This window comes from Callorhinus ursinus, unplaced genomic scaffold (assembly GCF_003265705.2).
Source record: "Callorhinus ursinus isolate GAN/ISIS: 27379988/994484 unplaced genomic scaffold, GSC_fseal_2.0 scaffold75, whole genome shotgun sequence".
Lineage (NCBI taxonomy): Eukaryota > Metazoa > Chordata > Mammalia > Carnivora > Otariidae > Callorhinus > Callorhinus ursinus.
Window position 1 is genome coordinate 905,123 of NW_027397137.1, and position 19,277 is coordinate 924,399.

Here is a 19,277-nt window from a genome sequence, read left to right on the forward strand (position 1 = left end):
ACACAGGTTAAACCAGACAGATTTAAGGGTTTGGGACACACAGGTTAAACCAGACAGATTTAAGGGTTTGGGACACCCTAGAGAACAACGAATCTCAGCAGGGGTGAGAAGGGGCTGCTCTAAATGACAGGCAGCTCTAGAGTCAGGAAGTCGCAAAGTAATGTGTGGACCTTGTCAGGATTCTGATTTACACAAACCTCATGTTTGAGACTCCTGAATAAGTCTGGACATGCCTGGCTACTAAATGGTATCAAAAATCGTTAATTTTGTTAGCATGATAATAGCATACACAAGAAAATGCCTACACCGTTTGAGGTGCATTCTGAAACATGGAGCGGTGAAAGGCCGCGGTCACTCGGACTCAGACGTGGTGGCGGATAAAATACATGCGGCGAAATCGTCACACCTGCCGAATTTACTGGGTACGGGTGAGGGGTCGTTTTACTATTTTCTCCAATCTCTTTTTAAAGAGACGCATTATCCACCTGCGACCGACACCGAGGCTAACGGAAGAGCGGGGCGGAGGATAAAGGGGCTTTAAGAGAGCGGTCTTACGCCCACGAAGCAGGCACACGAGGCCCGCCAGAGAATCCGTTACGAGCGCGCAGGACGGCCCCCAGGTCCCCGCAAAGGAAGCCCTGGCGGCACCCTCGCCACCGAGGCCGCAGCAGGCCAGCGCCAGCCCGCCCCCGCCGACCGGACCTCACCTCTTCCGAGCCAGCTGCCGCCGGACCTCCCTGTCCTCGGCCGTCTCCCTCCTCCCCTCTTCCTCCTCCTCCTGGTCCTCCGTCCCCGCCCGGCACGGGGCCTTCACCACCTCACCGAAGAACGTGGCCGCCGCCATGGTATCCCCGCCCCCGTCCCGGCCGGACAGCGGCGCCCCAGCACGGCGCATGCGCGCCCCGCCCTCAGCCGCGCACCGCCACGCCCCCTGCACCGCCCCCGCGCCCCTAAGCACCGCCCTCACGCCACGCCCCCGCGCACGCGCCCCGGGCCCCTGCGGCCGCGCCAATCCCGAGCGTCTCGTCCCGGAGCCTGAGCCCGCGGGGACACCGAGAGGTCGGATGACGGCGGGCTAGAGAGGCAATCGCGGGGCGGGGTCCGGAGCGTCCCGTCCCGGCCGGGGACGCACGGAGGAGAGGAGCGGCGCTCGGCTGCCGGCTCCCGGGAGAAACCAGCCCCGCTCCCCTGCCTTCCTCCACCCGGCATCCGTTCCCCTTCTCCGGCGGGGCGGGGCGGGAGGGGGCCCGTGCTGCGGGCGGAGGGCGGGAAGAAACACAGCGCTTCGTGGTGGTAGAAATGCGACTTTTACTCTGGCCATAAGAATTCACATTTCAAAAGCTGATGACTGTCAAGCCGACCTGAAAGAGTTTATGAGAATGCAAAAATAGTTACTTCTTTTTTAAAACGTGGCCGTTTCCCATACAAAATTTATTTTCGCCTTAAATAGCCTTTCATTACTAAGCAAGTATGCACGTGTTCCCGAATCGGTTCTCTTCGTTAGAACGCGCTGGAAGACCGAGTTCGCGGAGCCCTGGGAGCAGACGGGAGGGACAGCGGTGCCAGGTTAAAGGGCGATGTCCGGTATTGCCGTGAAACGTCAAAATCCGCTCACCTACGTTTACTCGTACTGAAAATAGAGGACACTGCGTACATTTTGGAACACTGCCGATAAATACCTACAAGGTGCTACCTTGGGGTCAGGCAGAACCTCTTGAGGTATTAAAAAGAATCTCAGAAAGCTGCTACAAATACTTTAAGATGTGGAGAAGTATCAACAGAAGCATGTACATTAAGTCCGTTTTCGCAGTTTCACATATTACTGCAAAATGAAAATTTGGGTTTTGAAGCAAAATTTGAACATTTAAGTATAAACAGTATGACCAAATTGCTGTGCAGTGAGAGCTTGGGAAACTTGGCCAGTAGTTAGCAAGTTTACCAACTGTGATATTTTTATGCTACACTGATACTCCTGGGTTGTCTTATAGAATGACTGAACTGCAGAATAAAAAGGATGTTTGGCTATCACTTTGTCTTAGTCCTTTTGTCGAATAAAGTAACTTGTCATTTTTACCATAAAATTTACCACGATTTGATTTCACAATTACATTATGAAGAAATCATTTCTAGAAAGTTGATTAAAATTATGAGTAGGGTAATAATACATTTGGCCCGTGATTTAAATTCTGCGTACATTTCAGAGAGTTTTACAATAATGTTAAGTTTTAAACAAATGCTTATTTCATGCAGTTACAATAAATTTAGGCCAAGCACTTCAAAAAAAGGCAAATAGATGTTCAATTTAAATACTAAACCAGCAGAGATTCCGTTATGAAAGAAGGCTGGTGACACCTCCTCAAGTACTGACGGAAATTAACACCATCACTGAACCTAAATTCAGAACAAGTTCTTTGATTACATTGAAATTGACAAGAAATTTTGCATAAAAGAGTCTTAACTGAGACTTAAATATTTTCATTTTATGGTATTTGTTGAGAATATAACAGCCCCAAAGAGAAATTTCTATAAAATTAAGGGTAAATATGGGAGTGGAAATAGGTTTAAACATTCCATTAGCAATCAAAAATCAAACCCCCATGCGCCTAAAAATATTAGCAGTTTATTAGGAATTCTTCCTTTTCTCACCTGTACTAGTAACAAGATACTGGTATCAGTATTTCAGATGAAAGTATACTATAAACAGAGTAAAGGACACAGACTCTGTAGGTTAGAAATATTCTGGCTTATGCTAAGGAAAAAAAAAATGACAAAAAGCCTTTTTTTTTAAGCAGACATGCAACCACAAACAAACTTCTCAAGTAATCTAGACACTTGGGTCTATCTGTATAACCAAAATATATGCATTACATTAGTCTTTTAATGAAAAAGGAATAGAAACACTTAGTTTTCTGTATTTTACTTTTTCAGATTTACACATGCAAATCATATATTAATATTCAGATATTTTTTAAAGATTTTTTTACTATTTATTTATTTGACAGAGAGAGCAGGGAGAGCAGGAGAGGGAGAAGCAGGCTCCCCACTGAGCAGGGAACCCGATGTGGGGCTCAGTCCTAGGACCCTGGGATCATGACCTGAGCCGAAGGCAGACACCCAACCGACTGAGCCACCTGAAGGGGTCTTCACAGATATTTTTAAATGGGAAAACAATTTGCTTCTAACAATTCATTTTTCCAATAGCATGTCACTATGTCAAAAAGATTCAACAGTGCATTCATTTAATCTGGTGATCTTAATTTCAACAAATACCTGTTAACAAATTAAACCTCACTGCAAAGAATTCTCTATAGTATCGAGATCAGATTTTCTAATCCTAGCAAAGGCCACAATGGAAGAGCCCACACATGCTGTCGTTAAAGTTTGTTGTGATGAGATTGTAATTAATTTGCTCGAAGTGTACATAAAGCACTAATTTTTAAGGTGTTGTAGAGAAACATAAGAGAATGTCACTGTATCATCCAAAAATATGACTGTTTTGATCTTCATCTATACTTTTTATCTTCTAACTGGTTAAAACTAAGACCTTGCCCCATAATGAGGCACATTTTGGCATCTCTGTAAATGCTGTTATGTGCAAGTAAAAATGAGGAAAAGGAGTTGTGATAGTCACATCCATAGCCTTCATAGAAAAATATATATTCCCTGCATTAGTCATATCAAGTGGTCACCATTCAGTATGAATTCCAGTATTATAAACAATAAGACATTAATGGATTTTCCCTAATCGCCTGTTTCCCACACTCTGTTTCAGAACTCGATTATCAACATCCCCATCATTGAATCCCCAGGTCCTTCTAGTTTAAGTTGTTTTTGACTTTTGAGGTTGCAAATTCTAGCTCAAAAGGCAAATGGGCTCAGTGGCACTTCTCTTGAAATGTGCCTACTTTTTTTCCCCTCTTACTGCAGTAATGACACACCGTAGCCGTGCTGGTCTGAACCCTTAAAATTAGCATCAGGTTGCAATTTTGACTTTTTTTTTTCCAGTCCTTAAAGTTTTTGCTACAGACCCTGTACACTTCCCATTATTTTTTTCCTCTAAGGAATCAAGAGATTTCCTGAAGGCCCTTCCTTTCTGAAAAGGAACAATCTTAGGACAGGCCACTTGTCTCCTCCCTCCACCTCTCAGTAGTGGGTGTCTATACCAGGGCTCACTGGAAGGAAGGCTTCCTCCCACTGTGACCCGCCGGATTATGGCTTTTAGAAAAATCCCCAAAAAGGTGCCAACAAGGGATTAACTTTAGAGCTCGGAGCAGAATGCAACTGCCGGTTTACTTGTGGCCCCTGATCCCACTTATACATTCCCATAGTCACTATTGTGCTTTTGCTTTCCAGGATCTGAACTGCCTGAAAGAAAGCGTTTTGCTATTAATACCTTCTAGCTCTTTTTCACTGTCAGAATTTATGGTGGTATCATCCTCTTTATAAACACTCAGTCATTTTTTCTTAGCCACATCAGAAGCATTTCGATGCGGCAGCTTTCTGCTGCTCTTCCTAATCCAGACATTTTCTGGTCCTGAAATCATTTCCTTGAGATTACTCATTATTTTTATTTTATTTGCAGACGCAGCAGCACATCTGCAGAGAACTTTCTCAGGCACCATGTTTGCTTTCAGAGTTTCACTAGGCATTTGCACTGCAGCCTTCTGATTATGCATACATGTTCTCATTTTTGTATTGGGTTCTCTGTCTCTAGGAACAGATTCTGAAAAACGAGTGAAAGTTCATGTAAATGCAAAAACCTTGTAACACAGGATTTTACTACTACTTACAATTCCTCAGTAACACATTCCTAAACAATAAACTTAAAAAAAAGTTATTCACATGGCTAAATAAGTAAAAAACTCAAGCGATTCTCATCAGGGATACTACATGTTCTTGACCTTGATAGAACCTCCCATTTCCTTATCAACAAAAGGAAGTCTTGAGCAGTATGCCACCTGGCATACTTTCTAATCTGCAAGGACAACTGCCACTTAGCACAGGACCAGACTTGTGAGAATGTATCTTCAGCATCATAAAGCACTAAATTCTTGGTATCATTTCAGATATTCTCGGTTGAACTACTTTAGGATATTCAATAGGAGTTCTGAAATAATGTTCCTAGAACCTCCAAGAGAAGGCAGTGCCATCGTGACTCTGTGGACACGGCATCAGCTCTGCCTCAAGAAGGTCCTGGGAGTTTGAATTCCAACACTTTTAGTCAAAACAAACAAGAACCAGTAGAGAAGAAGGAACTGCCTATTCATTTTGTCTAACTAAAATATGGTTTTAATCCTAGATCCATTTTTCAAATATTTGAGCATTTTTACATAACTGGAATTATTAAATCCTGGTTTCATTATCATTTGAATAACAATTTTCTGAGCTAGGTATAGGCCGGGCATCCAGAGGATCAGGACAAAGAATCTAAAACAAACTAATTCTATACATGTTAACTCTAGTTGCTCTAAGAATGAAGAGGTGCAGGGGGGCCGTAAGAACACAGTCGCAGGGCAAGGAAAGCTTCCTTTGAGGAGCGTTATTGTAGCTGAGAGCTAGGAACTGTGGAGGGATCCACCGAGCAGGACTGGAAGTACTCTGGAGAGGCAATCTTCCAAGTGTGGCCTGAGATCATCCCAGTTGTGCTGAGGAGCCCTATGATGCTGTGCCCACTCCTCCACGTTTACCAGCTTAGGTGGGCTCAAGTCAGTTTTATTCTGCCAATGTCTCAAAGCCAGATTTTCAAATTTCAAATACAGGATTAATTAATGCACTCCTAGGCTTTTTGAAAGTTCACATAACGTCACTTCACTTTTATAGAAGATCTACCTGGTTTTGCTAACTGAAAGAAATAGAAGAGGATTTCACATTTAAAAAAAAAAAAAAAAAAAAAAAAAGCAGCAGCACCAGGGTGGCTCAGTTGGTTAAGCGTCTGCCTTCGGCTCAGGTCGTGATCCCAGCGTCCTGGGATCAAGTCCCGCATCGGGCTCCCTGCTCCACGAGGCGAGTGCTTCTCCCTCTCCCTCTGCCTGCCGCTCCCCCTGCTTGGGCTCCCTCAAGTAATAAAATCTTAAAAAAAAAAAAAAGCGGGGTGCGGGGCAAAAAGCACAAATAGTGCTTGGTGTTGGTCTCGCTGAGAGCCTCTACAGAGGCAGCCCACCAAGCTCCTCCCTCTGCTGCCAGAGCTCTTGAACTGTCTGAGCTTCTGGGCTTGATCTACACTGATTTTTATGCATCCATTAGTAAGACAGGTCCTAAAGTATCAGAGAAGCCTGAGAGATTTTTCAGAGTCTGCAAATGCCCTCAATTTTTTCCATATATATTAATGGTAGTTGCGTCTTTGCTTTATCCCATTTGGGCTTATGAAAAGTTTCACAGGAACGCCCTACTTTGAGATAGCAGGCAAAACCTGTTATTTCTTGATAAAAATGCACCTGAAGTTCTGCCGCTAAAGTTAGGACTTACCTGTTGGCAATCTAGCCTTGCAGCCATTAAGTCAAGCTATCTAAAACTTTTAAAGGTACGCAAGCCTTGCTGGGGGGTGAGTTTGTGGGACCCCACCTCGTGTGCATTCAGCAGTTGGTAAGAACAGGCTAGAGACCACTGAAATACTCACACTCCCCATCTGGACTCTCTCCCCCACTCTATCCCTTTCACCACTAAGGATGAGAAAATAAGGACTCATTTTTGTCAGCTCTCAAGTAATGTTATTATTTTATTGCAGTGAAACTCCCAACCACCCAACCTTCCTAGTTCTTCCTTTAGGAACGGAGAGGTTTGCCCTTCTGCCACCAAGCACAAATGACCACAGGTGAAAATGGGGTTCTGTTGATTGACAGGTTCATTAATAGAATGAGAACTGAGGAAAAGTCTTCTGCTCTCAAAATGAAAGCCCTTCAGATTTTACCCTCAGTCTGTGAAACTCACTTCATAGATGTGCTTGTGCTTTCTCCAAGACCTGTTAGAGTTCTCCCAGAAGAGGTTAGAACTACTGTACTAAAAGCAACTCCCCCAAAATGCATCAGTCCCTTTTGCCAATTACGTGACTTGTATACTTTTCCAGTGAAATTCTATTTCTAAAGGTAACATGGTTTGTTCAGTGCTAAGTCCCCAGGCATTGCAAAAATGGCATTTTCAACGGCTAAGTTCATCATCACGGACTGCTGGGCAGCACAGCCTCCCCTGCCTGGCCGGGCTCTGTGCGGTCACTCCCACAAGAAGCGGAGACCATGAGAAAGCGCGTGGCCTACAGTGTTTTCAGAAGGGCCTTTTCTCAGGAATGTTTAAAATTACCAACTAATGTGTCTGCAAAGCAATCCTAGATCCAAAGTGAATCTTCAGCACATTAAATCAATGTTAGGCAAATACTAGAATGTGAATAGGCTACAACAAACGTTCTTGTAAATATATAACAAAATTAAGGTGAAATCTGGCCTACGCAGGATGAAGACAACCAGCATCGCTCAACTACTTCCATTTGCATGTTGAAACCACACTAAAAGTAGATAACCAGTTCATTCCCAACAACATAATCAGTTGATAGTACAGATAAAAACCTAGCACGACTAAACACTTCTGTGGCACAAAAGGACTTAAGTGGCAGCAACTAATTCCTTTTTGATATCCTGATGAAATTTAGGAGCCCAGGAAATACAAGCTCATTTTAATAAATGCTTATTTGTAATCCAAAATAAGGGGAAACAAGATTCTACAAAAGAAACTCTAAGTAGGCTTTTTAAAAAGTACTTTAAGAAAATCTGCACTTCAAATATGTAACTGTTGGGGGTGGATAACGGAGTCAGTTCTACTGCATACAGCCACTCCAACTTGATGAAGCTGTAACTCTATAGTCTTAGACCTACAACGGGAACGTCACAGAATAAAGATGCAAGCACTCAGGAAGACAGAAGAGTGTGGGAAATTAAAATAATAATGCATACATGTAAGTCAGTGTTAATTTTATTACTGAGAACTTGGTAAATTATAAAGTGCTTTATTCTCCTTGAGAAAACTACAAACAGTTTTTAGAAATATATACAGGATCAAGTCCAATTTGTATGTTGGGGTACAAGCTGAAAACTTTTGGAGGACACTGCTCTAACAATACATTTGTGATAGCGTCACTGAATACTAACAGGTCAGTACCATCCCCCAAGTCCTCCTGCCCCAGATGGTCTTGGTCAGTCAGGTGATTTGGAGCAGTCAATGCCAGCTTGAGGTATCACTGCTCTCCTATTTGGATATGGCAAAAACCTCGTTCCTAGAGTAGAACTTCACATCTGCAGCAGTACCCCCATCACAGTTCAGCGAGATGGCCACTTTAAATTGTATCACTGTGTGCTTTAAGATGGTCTGTGTTGAATAGAAGAAACTTGGATGTAGACATTACAGTTTTGATTCAAAGCAATTATCTCTAGTTTCTCTACTTTAAGGACTAATCATATTCCAATTATAATACTTAATACAAAACTGTTTTCCTAGATCCAAAATAAACTTCACATCATTGCCATAGAAGCATGAAAATTTTCAGTCTCATCAGCACTTTACTTGTGGAGTATGAAAAACAAATCTGAGAATGGAAAAAGATGGAAGCATGTCTGAATCAGAATGAAAATGTACTAGCCTATTTCACATACTTCTGAAGTACTGACATTATTGGTTGCTGTGGCTGGTGGTAAATCCAAAGAGGGGAAACCTTTCAGTTGCAAATCACAGTAACCTCTCTCGAGCAAGGCTTTCATCAGAGCTAGGAGAGATGCCTTCTTTCTTGTCTGCCCTTCACTGAGAAGCAACAAAATGATCAAAACTCAGGAAACAAAACATCATTTATCACTGATATTCATTCCTCCCAAAGCACAAGTTTCCAAAAAGATCCCATACACCAGAAAGTCTGTGTTTTCTGTAACTCCCCGAGCTGAACACCTTTCTGTTTTCTGGGGGAGTTGGTTAACACTGAGAAGTGAGCTTCTACAGTATGGCCACCTCAGGTCTGGAGATTGTCAGAAGTAACTCCAGAATCAAGAGCTGTTCTTCACTAGCATGGTCACTTTTATTGTTGAACAGATGAACTTAAGTTCCTCTATTTAAAGTCTTCAACACACTGTGACGGCACCACAGAATTCTGTTTGGCTTTGACAGCTAATGGAGCTCATCACTCTAAGGCTTTCTCTCATCCCCAGAAAACAGTTAATTGGTAAGTCATGATTCTCAAAGACTTGTGATGACTACTACAGTATTTTTTTCTAAAAATCTGATAAAAGCTCTATGAAGTATGAATTCAGGGATCCTGTATCTGTTTACTGAACTTTTTAAATTTAAATTTTTGTTAACATACAGTGCAATATTGGTTTCTGGGTTTAATGAACTTCTTGAGAGAGATCTCAGAGCATTTTAAACTGTTGGGCAGGGTAAGGTATCAGAAATCAACCCTGGTTTTCAATCTACTTTATTACTTCCCTAATGAAAAGCAGCAGGGCACAGACAATCCAAGGACCACCCCCGCTCAGGCCCATCTTTCAACTCCCTTCAGCCCACACGGCAGGGTGTGGCCCTGCATTCCGCCTGCATGAGAAAGAAATCACAAATGGACAGTGGTTTGAGAGAGAAAAATGGAGCTGTTTAAGAGTAAAAATGAGTTGCGAGGGAAATCGACTGCCTATTGCAGACCTTACAGAATTAATCAGCTAGAAGGCTTGAAGTAGTTTAAAAAAAAAAATGTTAGGATAACATTAAATTTATCATACTCTATTTTAGTTAGTAATTGACTTAAAAAAGTAAATTAAAACTGGTTCCTAGATGACAACTGAGAGTCGTGAGATGTGGTGATGAGTTAATTTAGAACGTTTGAGAGATCTCGTGCGGGAGTGGAAAATCAAAGACTTGCCTTTTTGTCCGGCTCCAGTGAAATGGCTAGAATTTCACAGGTGAACTGAATGTGTGCATCCGGTCTGAGGACTAAGTATGGATCAACACCTAGAAAATTACCTTCAATATATTAAACATGAAGGATTGTTTTAACATTTAACCACAGATCAAAAAAGGTAATAACTTCTGAATAATATTCCTGTAGGCCAGGCTGGCTGCTCCAATCCAGGCAAACTGTAACTGGTCATCTCATTTCAGTTAGGTCAGTCCGAATGCCTCTTTAGGAGCTCAAACTCCATTAAAGGTTTCAATAAATGACAAAACTTACCTTAAAAACTAAAGCATGACCAGAAAATATGCTCAAACACTGATAATTCAACGAAACGCTCAGTCGTGACAGATGGATACGCTATAGTTACTTACATGCTACCAAAGACAGAGCCTGCAGATCTGTAAGACCCCAATGTTGTAACTGTCCCCATCCAACCTCCCTACATCAGATCCATACAAGTAATCCTTAAGGAGACACCAAGTAAAAGTCTTGATATTTTTCCACCAAATTCACAATGTATTAAGGAACCAGCTTGGCAGATCATGAGTGACTAGTAAAAATCTCTCCAACTTTGAGAATGCCCACGTACCATTCAGCAACATCTATAATTTAAGAAAATAGCTACAAAAATCTTAATTAAAAAGTGAGAAAAGACAACACAGCCCTCACCATTATTGTCTTTACACTTTAATCCTCTCCATTAATTCACAACTTTTGAGCTACCAAGTGGTATTAGCACTTGCTAATCTAGTTGTTGGACTAGATTTTTCCCAGTGTTCCATTTTCTCCCTAGCGTTAACAAATTTTACTTGGTTTGGTCTTTGTTCCCAAACACTAGAATCAGACAGTCTTTAAACAGTGACGTTGCAAGTTTCTTACAGTTTCTGCTTTATTACATCCTGTTATCCACAGCAGAAGTTGAGAGATGGACTTACATAATAACGGAGAATTCTCCCGCAGTGAGGGTGCTGTGTCGCACTACATCACACCAGAAAATAACTCAACTACAATTTCCATACAACGTAAGACACTGAAGTGTTTGTGGACAACTCCGAGATGCCGAATAAAGGAAACATGATGACTCAACAGGGATGAAAAGGACGGAGCTGGTATTTCAGCTATAAAGGGCAAGTCAAACAGACCTGTTCTAGCCATTTAAAAGTTACTCAAAAAAACCAATACAACTGAGTAGAAAGGAACACATTACTGTCAGCACCTTGAACAATGTTCTTGCATTCTGATACACAACCTCTCATTTTTTTCAGGGGGCACAATCAAATTCAATGTGCACTGACGAGAGATTGAAGTCCTTTTCTATGTAGTTTTTAAAATGATACACTGAAATCAACAAACTGTCTTCTGATTATTCTACAGAAAAAAAGGCTAGAAGAGGGGGAGGGAATGTAGTACGAACCCAAGGCTGGTCTAAGAACTGTTACCTAAGATGTCAGCAACCAATGGAGTGTGAAGATTTAGTGGCAAGTCTTATCCTTATTTTTGGACGGTAATACCTTCAAGATGGCATTTTTATTGGCTTGTTTCATACCTCCTTTTTCATTTGCAATTCTAGGTTTTGAAGTGCCTTTTCCCCAAACATAAGTTCTTTCTCCCCATTTTCGTATTATAAAATCAATTTGCTTTTTAGGTACAACTCTACTACTTAGAAGAAACTTCTGTGTTGTAACTTAGAAGCTGTGAGTAAATGCTTTATCGTTATTTCCAAATAATTACTAAATTGAGAAACGATTTAATCAGACATTTTCCCCTAAAATAAAAAAGGGAGAATGACCGCCCTAAAAATTATCTGAAAATGGGATACACTTTCCCTTTTATTCAGAAGTTACTACACATTGTCAGTATACCCTTTTAAAGTCAGTCTGATATGACAAAAAAAAGTTTTTAAACCTCACCTATTTCTTAAATGTTTGACATCTTTTTTCTTAATAGTCTTGCAAAGGAATCAAAACTCAAATCTAAATACCTCAGCCCTTTTTTTTCCAACCATAAATGAGTAAAATCATTGGACTTTGGACATACACAACCACAGCAGTTTTTGTTGTTCATATACACCATTAAGTGACTTCAAGTGCAATGAAAAGCTATAGCACTTACTTCTGGATCAGTTCACATTCAATCTGCAAGCTTTTGTCTTTTTTCACAAGTAAATACAAACTGATCCCAAACACATTAAAGTACATCGTGCATTAAATCCCTGCGCATTTCGCATAAAGAGAAGTAGAAAAAAAGTCAAACATGTTCTAGTGCTCAATGTAAACATTTTGAACTATTAATTATTTATTAATTTTCCTTAAAGTACTTAGGAGTGTGTGTCACATATTCAAAGTTAACCTTAGGAATAGCACCATGACCAAAAAAACCCATAAAAATGATTCTCACTACAATCCCTTAGTTTTACTTCAGAACTTGAGAAGCTACCATTGTCAACCATGCCTTCCAAGTCATGAGGCCAAATTCTTGTTTTTTTTTTTCCCCAGGTGAAACCAAAATACTGCTTTCTATACATAAAGGCCTAACAATTTTGGACAAAAAGAGAAATTAGTAATTGGTTGACCAGCCAATCTATGATCAGTTAATTCAGTCCAAAAGATAACAGTTCTACTGATGAAGCCTAAATGATCAAAGTCTCACATTACCAAAAGAATTTATGTATTTATGAACGTATTCTGTATTTGTATTTATGGATTTTTTTGGTACCTTTTTGCAGATGATGGTAAACATGGAGTTATAACCCTGAGAATAGATATAAAACAGAGAAGCTTTAGAAGAGTTTAAATAAATTAATGGATAGGACATCTATCACCACTGCTTAAAACAAGGAAAGTAAAGAACATCCCATTAATGTTTTCAGGTCAATAGTCAAGGACAATTCTCCTGAATTGCTTTCTCTACCAGATACTAAACATGAACTTTGATAAAAAGAGCTTCATAGTTCTAAAGTGGTGAAAGCTCTCCAAACAACCTAAGGAGGGGCAGGTCTAGCCCACCTATCTCAGTTGGTAATGTCCAAAAATATCCTTCCCCTTACATCAGAGTACAAAGTACCTTCTACCATGTCAAATGGGACAGATAACTGGAAAGTAACAACACTTAAGAACATTCCCTAACACCGACACCAGAGTCTGATGTTTTTTCCACACCTGCCACCTTCAGGATACACAGGAGCAAAGGGTTAATTTTGTCTGGAACCAAACACAGGGCCAATAAATAACAAAGGTGGGAGTACTGTAACATACTCCTTTGCTACAAAATATGTAAACCATTTGAATCAAGTCCATCTTCAGGCACAAACAAGCTAGGAATGGCCACCTACACTGTATGGAGTAGCACAACCTATCAAGCAAAAAAATATTTGGCTTGAAAATAAGTGTACTTATTTGATGTATTCGATGATGTGATATTAGTTTCACTTTAAATGGATTCCAAAATTATTTTCCCACAACACAAGACAGTTTCTTAGATTTAAACTAGAAGTCACTAGTAAAGATACACTTAGTTGCCCCCACAAAGAATGCCTGGGATTGCACATGGCAGCAGTAAGCTAAAACAAAGATATGGAGAATGACGTTTAACTATTTTCCTATATAGATGAGATCTGCGATTGCACTCTTAACAAAACTCAACTCTACAATCTCAATGGAAATGGGGGGAAACTACATATAATTTAAATACTCCCTTGGCCCTGTACACTCTATTAAAGAACACACTTTTCCTAAATCTAAGGCACACAAACTCCTCTATTTCACAGAGTAAGACTATGGAAGACCAAGATTTTGGTTAAATCCCTTACACAGAAACCAGGAGATCTTGGAAAGACAAATAATATAGCATTCTGTTAGTGCACAATTTAAAAGAAAATGCTAGGACTGCGGTCGGGGCCTTAGAGGTTTAAAATATACAATCAAAACATTTTAAAAAATAATTTACCAGCACTTTATAAATTCAAGTTTATAAAATAAAAGTGATGATATTTTCCTTAAAAATAAAGAAAAAGAGAGGAAAGACCCAACAGCATTTGGAAAGAAACCATTTCAATGAAAATGACCAAATCTGGTATAATGCATTTTGCTCAAGTAGCCAGGGAAAGGGGGGGAAAAAAAAAAGTGGTAGGTACCTCACCTACTAATCATGGTTACACCTCCCATGACTGTAATGTCAGTATGCACATAATATTTATGAAGAATCTGTAAACATAGGCCACGTGAAATTGTTCGACTACAACAGGACAGGGGTTAGAAACTACCACCTCTTGACACGTTCAGAAAGTAACTGCATGACACTTGCTACCATGAAAGTAATGCTTATCGGTTTCGATAACCAGGATGTCTAGTGTTGAACAGATTTCAAATTCTTGCTATCTGTAGTTAAATACTGTCAAAGTAGATCTGCCCCCAAAATGAAGCATATTTTGGCACCTGTGCTGAGCGCTGCTACAAAGGCAAGCAAGTGCAAATAAAAATAACAGTCATGATTTAGTCACATTCATAACTTTTCATAGAAAAATATAAATATATTCCCTGAATTGTAGGACAAAAATAATTTCAACAGCCAACTTTCACCAGAAATTCCAGTCCATTTCCTCTTTCAACGAACCGGCGTTCTCTCAAGGTCATAAGGTGCAATCATCAAAATCTAACACATTTTCTAAGCTTCTGTCATCATCCCCATCATGGTATCTCACGGTCCTTCTGCCCTGATTTCTTGTTTTTATTTTCGAACGTCGAAGACCTCTCTTCGACTTTGCATAGTCCAAGTCCTCCCAGTCGTTATCGTCCGCACTCAGCCTCGGCCGCTTGCTCTGTCTCCGCCGCCTCGCGCCTCTAGATGCGGCGGCTGCACAAGCTTTACCTCTTCTTGTCGCTTTTGCTTTTCCTCTCGTTTTCCTCTTTTTGGTTTTCGCGTCACCGGCACAGTCCACATCGGACTCAGTCCCAGACGCCAACTCGGAGTCGGATTTGGGGCCGGAGTCGGCCCCCAGCCTGGAAGCGCCCCCGCTTTCAGCCGCCTGCCCGCGCTGGGGCTCAGGATGCGGCCTCTTCCGCTTCCCCTCCGCCTCGGCCGCCCCCGGCGTCTCCCGCAGCACCTTGGTCTTGCCGAACGGGGCCTTCCCGTAGGTCCTGAGCCTCCGGCCGTTCCACCTGCGCAGCCCGTAATTCAGGTCCTCCTCAAAGGCATTCTCTGCAGTAGCTTTCTGCACCAAAGCTGATTCCGAAGAACATTTTCGACCCATCTCACCCCCTGGAATATGGCTTTTTGACTCTTCCTCTGAAGACCCAACCGAGGAATTCTTTGTGTTAGAAGGTGCAACATTTGTTCTGTGACTCCTGGTGTGCCTGCTCTTGGGTGCGGGACTGGGCATCCCTTCAGAGTCCGAGTCTCCGTTTAAAGACGGATGAATGCTTTTTGCACTGCCCTCGGGGCTGGCTGCGGGCGGCCTCCCTCGGCAAGCACACTGCTCATTTGGCACTTCACAGTTGACGTCTCCCTCGGAATCACTCGCCGCCGTCTGAGCTGGGGCACACGCAGAACGGAGGGGCTTCTGCCTTCCGCTTTTGCTTCTGGTGCATGCGCTGCCTAAACTGACATCTTCCACATCACTCGTGAGCTTCAGCTTACTGGCAGCAGAGGTTGCACGTCTTCGAGGAGTCCTGAGGAGACCTGTTTTGGCTTTTGAGGACTTCTTAACCACCTTTGAATTGCTGTCTGAGTCACTGGAACAGACCCTTTTCCTGGAAACTTTCCTGCTTTGTCCATGGTCTTGTGATGTAGAATCTAAAAATTAAAAATTAGGAGTATTCCTTTAATCTGTAAGAGTAATATGTGTAACGAAATTAAATGCCCAACATTTTCAACAACCGAAGTCTGGAATTCTTACTAACTTGGAAGGAGGATGGCAGTGAATGTTCGGGCTCTTAATGCCTAAGAGCAGTGAGTGACCTTTTGTGCAGCCTCAGCACCAGTCACAAGCATAGCACATCCCCAGCACTTACACCCCGTGCCCTGCTTGCTATTTACATGCACAATACACTTGACAAACATTTTATTTACATGAATACAGAATAACCTCTCTTTACCAATGCACTAGGGCATGCAAACTAGTCACTGACCCTCAGCCTCCCTGAAACTTTTTTTCACTTCCCAAGTTCCAATCACACCAACACCTTTAATCTTAGCTTTAGCTGCCTCCTGCTCTTCAGTATCTGTCATCAGCCCCCAAGGACCAAGAATAAATACAGCCTTAAATCAGCAAGTGATTTCACCCCTCTGTGCCCCAGAGTTACCATGAGTAAAGTGGACAATAATATCTAGCTCATAAAAGATATGAAGACTTAACTAGTTAATATACATAAAGCATGGAGAACAATTTCCCTGACCCACAGAACAGCTCAGTGGCCATTCTGCTGGCTAGCTGCTGCTGTTACTCTTACTTACATATCCCTTTTCAAGTAAATAGTCCTACCCTTTTCTTTCCTCTTCTGAAACTGGCTAACACCACAGCTTATAAATGTGCTTGCCTCTGCTTTTCTGAAACCCACAGCCAATACAAGAAGTGAAATCTTACTAAAAATAGCTGTTAAGGTCAAGATTGCCTGTTATGTGAATAAAACTAAACATATTTGACAACCAGTTATGCATGCACACAGAACATCAGGGATGCACAGAAACGACTGAGAATGCAGGGAGTGGACAGAAAACCACTGGTGAAGAGAAGTTTCATGGGGAAAAACAAACAACGTATGCTGTAAGGAGAGAAGAACAGTGAGAAGAGGCCAGTGAGCCAAGGTTATAGGTTTTGAATTACCTTTCCTAATATGGTTTGGTTTTTCTTTTGCGGTGTCATCATCTGAATCCAAATCGGTCTCAGATACGTGATCTGAGAAACACTGGGACCCAGTAGTTGGTTCACACTTCGAACCCCCTTTAATCAGGTTTGTTTCCATTCTGTGACAGCTGCCATCTTCTCGACCTTGCTCTTCAGATTCAGAGTCCTCCGAATCACTGAAGATCTTTGCTTTTTTAAGGAAAGTAAGATTCTTGCGACCTGTGTTGTATTTCCTACCGGCATACTTTCTTGGTTCAGAATCTGCTTCCTCCTCTTCCTCTGAGATGCTCTCTGCCTTAAGTTTCTGCCCAGACGTGGATGGACCAGCAGTTCTGTTATGTACATTGTCTGAATCATGACTTTTAGAGTCTTCATCAGAAGACTCTATTTTCAGAAATTTTGTTTTAGAAGTTGCTGGAGCATGCGACTTATAACCATTGGCGTGCCAATTTTTGCGGGCTACTCGCAAATCACTTTCTGACTCTGAATCCCCGTTTTCTGACTCATTCACAGTATTCTGGGCAGCATGAGAACTAGACAGTGGTGATGGCTGATTTTGATCTTTTAGCTCTTCTTCTTCAATTTCGGACTTTAAGCTCTGATCATCTTCAGAATTATGTAGTAACTTTTTTCTAGCCACAGCAGAAGCATTACGGTGAGGCAGCTTACGGCCAGAACAGACGCTTTCAGAGCTAGAGTTCTCCTCTACGTCACTCATGAGCTTTATCTTATTGGCAGCCACGGCAGCACACTTCCGTAGCACTTTCCGGTTATTTCCAGCCCTGGCTTTTAGACTTTCACCGGTCTCCAAAGAATTGTTATCAGAGTCACTTAAATAGACTCTCTTTCGAGTGGCTTTTCTGCCACATCCATTCTCTAAAGAAACTGGACCTAGAAATAAAGTAGCAATAAGATTAGAAAAGCCTTCCTTATTTCAACATTTTTTAATGAATTTATTATTTTAGAAATGATGTTCCCTACCTTTTTTTGGTGAATATTTTAATAAGTATTTTATTTTTTAATTTTTAAAATTAAAATTTAAATTTAATTAACATATATTATTAGTTTCAGAAGTGGATGTCAACAATTCATCAGTCTTATATAACACCCAGTGTCCATTACATCATGTGCTGTCCTTAATGTCTATCACCCAGTTACCCCATACCTTTTAATGCCAAAACAGATTTCCCTTCTAAAGCTAAAAGCCCTAAGGATGGGGGCACCTAGGTGTCTCAGGTTAAGTGTCTGATTCTTGACTTCAGGCCAGGTCATGATCTCAGGGTTGTGAGATCAAGCCCTCCCTTGTGCTGGGTGTGGAACCTGCTTAAGATTCTCTCCCTCTCTCCACCCCTGCCCATGCATTCTCTTTAAAAAAAAAAAGGGAGGGGGGCAGCCCTAAGGATGAAACAGAAGAGAGAGCCCAGAATAAACCCACGCCTACATGGTCAATTAGTTTACAACAGAAGAGGCAAGAACATACAATGGAGAAAGGATGGTCTCTTTACCAGTGCTGGGAACACTGGACAGCCAGCATGCAAAAGAACAAGCCAAGATTCCTGTCTTACACATACACAGAAATGGACTAAAGACCTGCATATGTTAAGACCTAAAACCATAAACCTCCTAGAAGAAACCACAGGGGGTGAGCTCCTTAACATCAATCTTGCCAATGATTTTTTTGGATCTGACACCAAAAGTAAAGGCAATAAAAACCAAAAATAAACAAGTGGGACTACATCAAACTAAAAGCCTCTGCACAGCAAAAGGAATCATCAACAAAATAAAAAGGCAACCTACTGATATGCACAAATCATGTATGTGATAAGGGGTTAATTGCTAAAAATATTTGAAGAACTCATGCAGTTCATTAGCAAAAAAAAAAAATCTGATTAAAAAATGCAGACGATCTGAGTAGACATTTTTCATAATATGGCATACAAATAATGGCCAAGAATGTGAAAAGATGGGCGCCTGGGTGGTTCAGATGGTTAAGCATCTGCCTTTGGCTCAGGTCATGATCCCACGGTCCCCGGATCAAGTCCCGCATCGGGCTCCCTGCTCGGCGGGGAGCCTGCTTCTCCCTCTTCCTCTGCCTCTGCCTCTCTCTCTCTGACTCTCATGAATAAATAAATAAAACACTTAAAAAAAAGATTTAAAAAAAAGAATGTGAAAAGATGATGTTCAACATCACCAATAAGGGAAATGCAAATCAAAACCACACTGAGATGTCATCTCACACCTGTTAGAATGGTTATCATCAAAAAGACAAGAAACAGGGTTGGCAAGATGTAGAGAAAAAGGAACTCTCATGCACTACTGGTGGGAATGCAAACTGGTGCAGCCACTGTGGATAACAGTATGGAGGGTCCTCAGAAAGTTAAAACTTGAACTACCCTATGATCCAGCAATTGCACTACTAGGTATTTATCCAAAGAAAACTAAGCACTAGGGGCGCCTGGGTGGCTCAGTCATTAAGCATCTACCTCTGGCTCGAGTCATGAGACCAGGGTCATGGTATCT

The 19,277-nt window shown here is 41.6% G+C and overlaps 2 protein-coding genes across 5 annotated transcripts in view; both read right to left on the bottom strand.

Annotated features, from left to right (window-relative positions):
• Positions 1-910, bottom strand: part of PSMG1 (proteasome assembly chaperone 1) — an 11,357-nt gene extending 10,447 nt beyond the window's left edge. For both annotated transcript variants that reach the window (XM_073887031.1, XM_025863532.2), the window contains exon 1: positions 708-910. In XM_073887031.1, the coding sequence (XP_073743132.1) occupies positions 708-895 (188 nt within the window). In that variant the 5' untranslated portion in view covers positions 896-910. The remainder of the gene's footprint in view (positions 1-707) is intronic.
• Positions 911-7,977: 7,067 nt separating this feature from the next.
• Positions 7,978-19,277, bottom strand: part of BRWD1 (bromodomain and WD repeat domain containing 1) — a 113,105-nt gene continuing 101,805 nt past the window's right edge. For all 3 annotated transcript variants that reach the window (XM_073887030.1, XM_073887029.1, XM_025863528.2), the window contains 2 exons: positions 16,737-17,648; positions 7,978-15,706 (listed from right to left, as the gene is read on the bottom strand). In XM_073887030.1, coding sequence (XP_073743131.1) covers positions 14,544-15,706; positions 16,737-17,648 — 2,075 coding nt within the window. In that variant the 3' untranslated portion in view covers positions 7,978-14,543. The remainder of the gene's footprint in view (positions 15,707-16,736; positions 17,649-19,277) is intronic.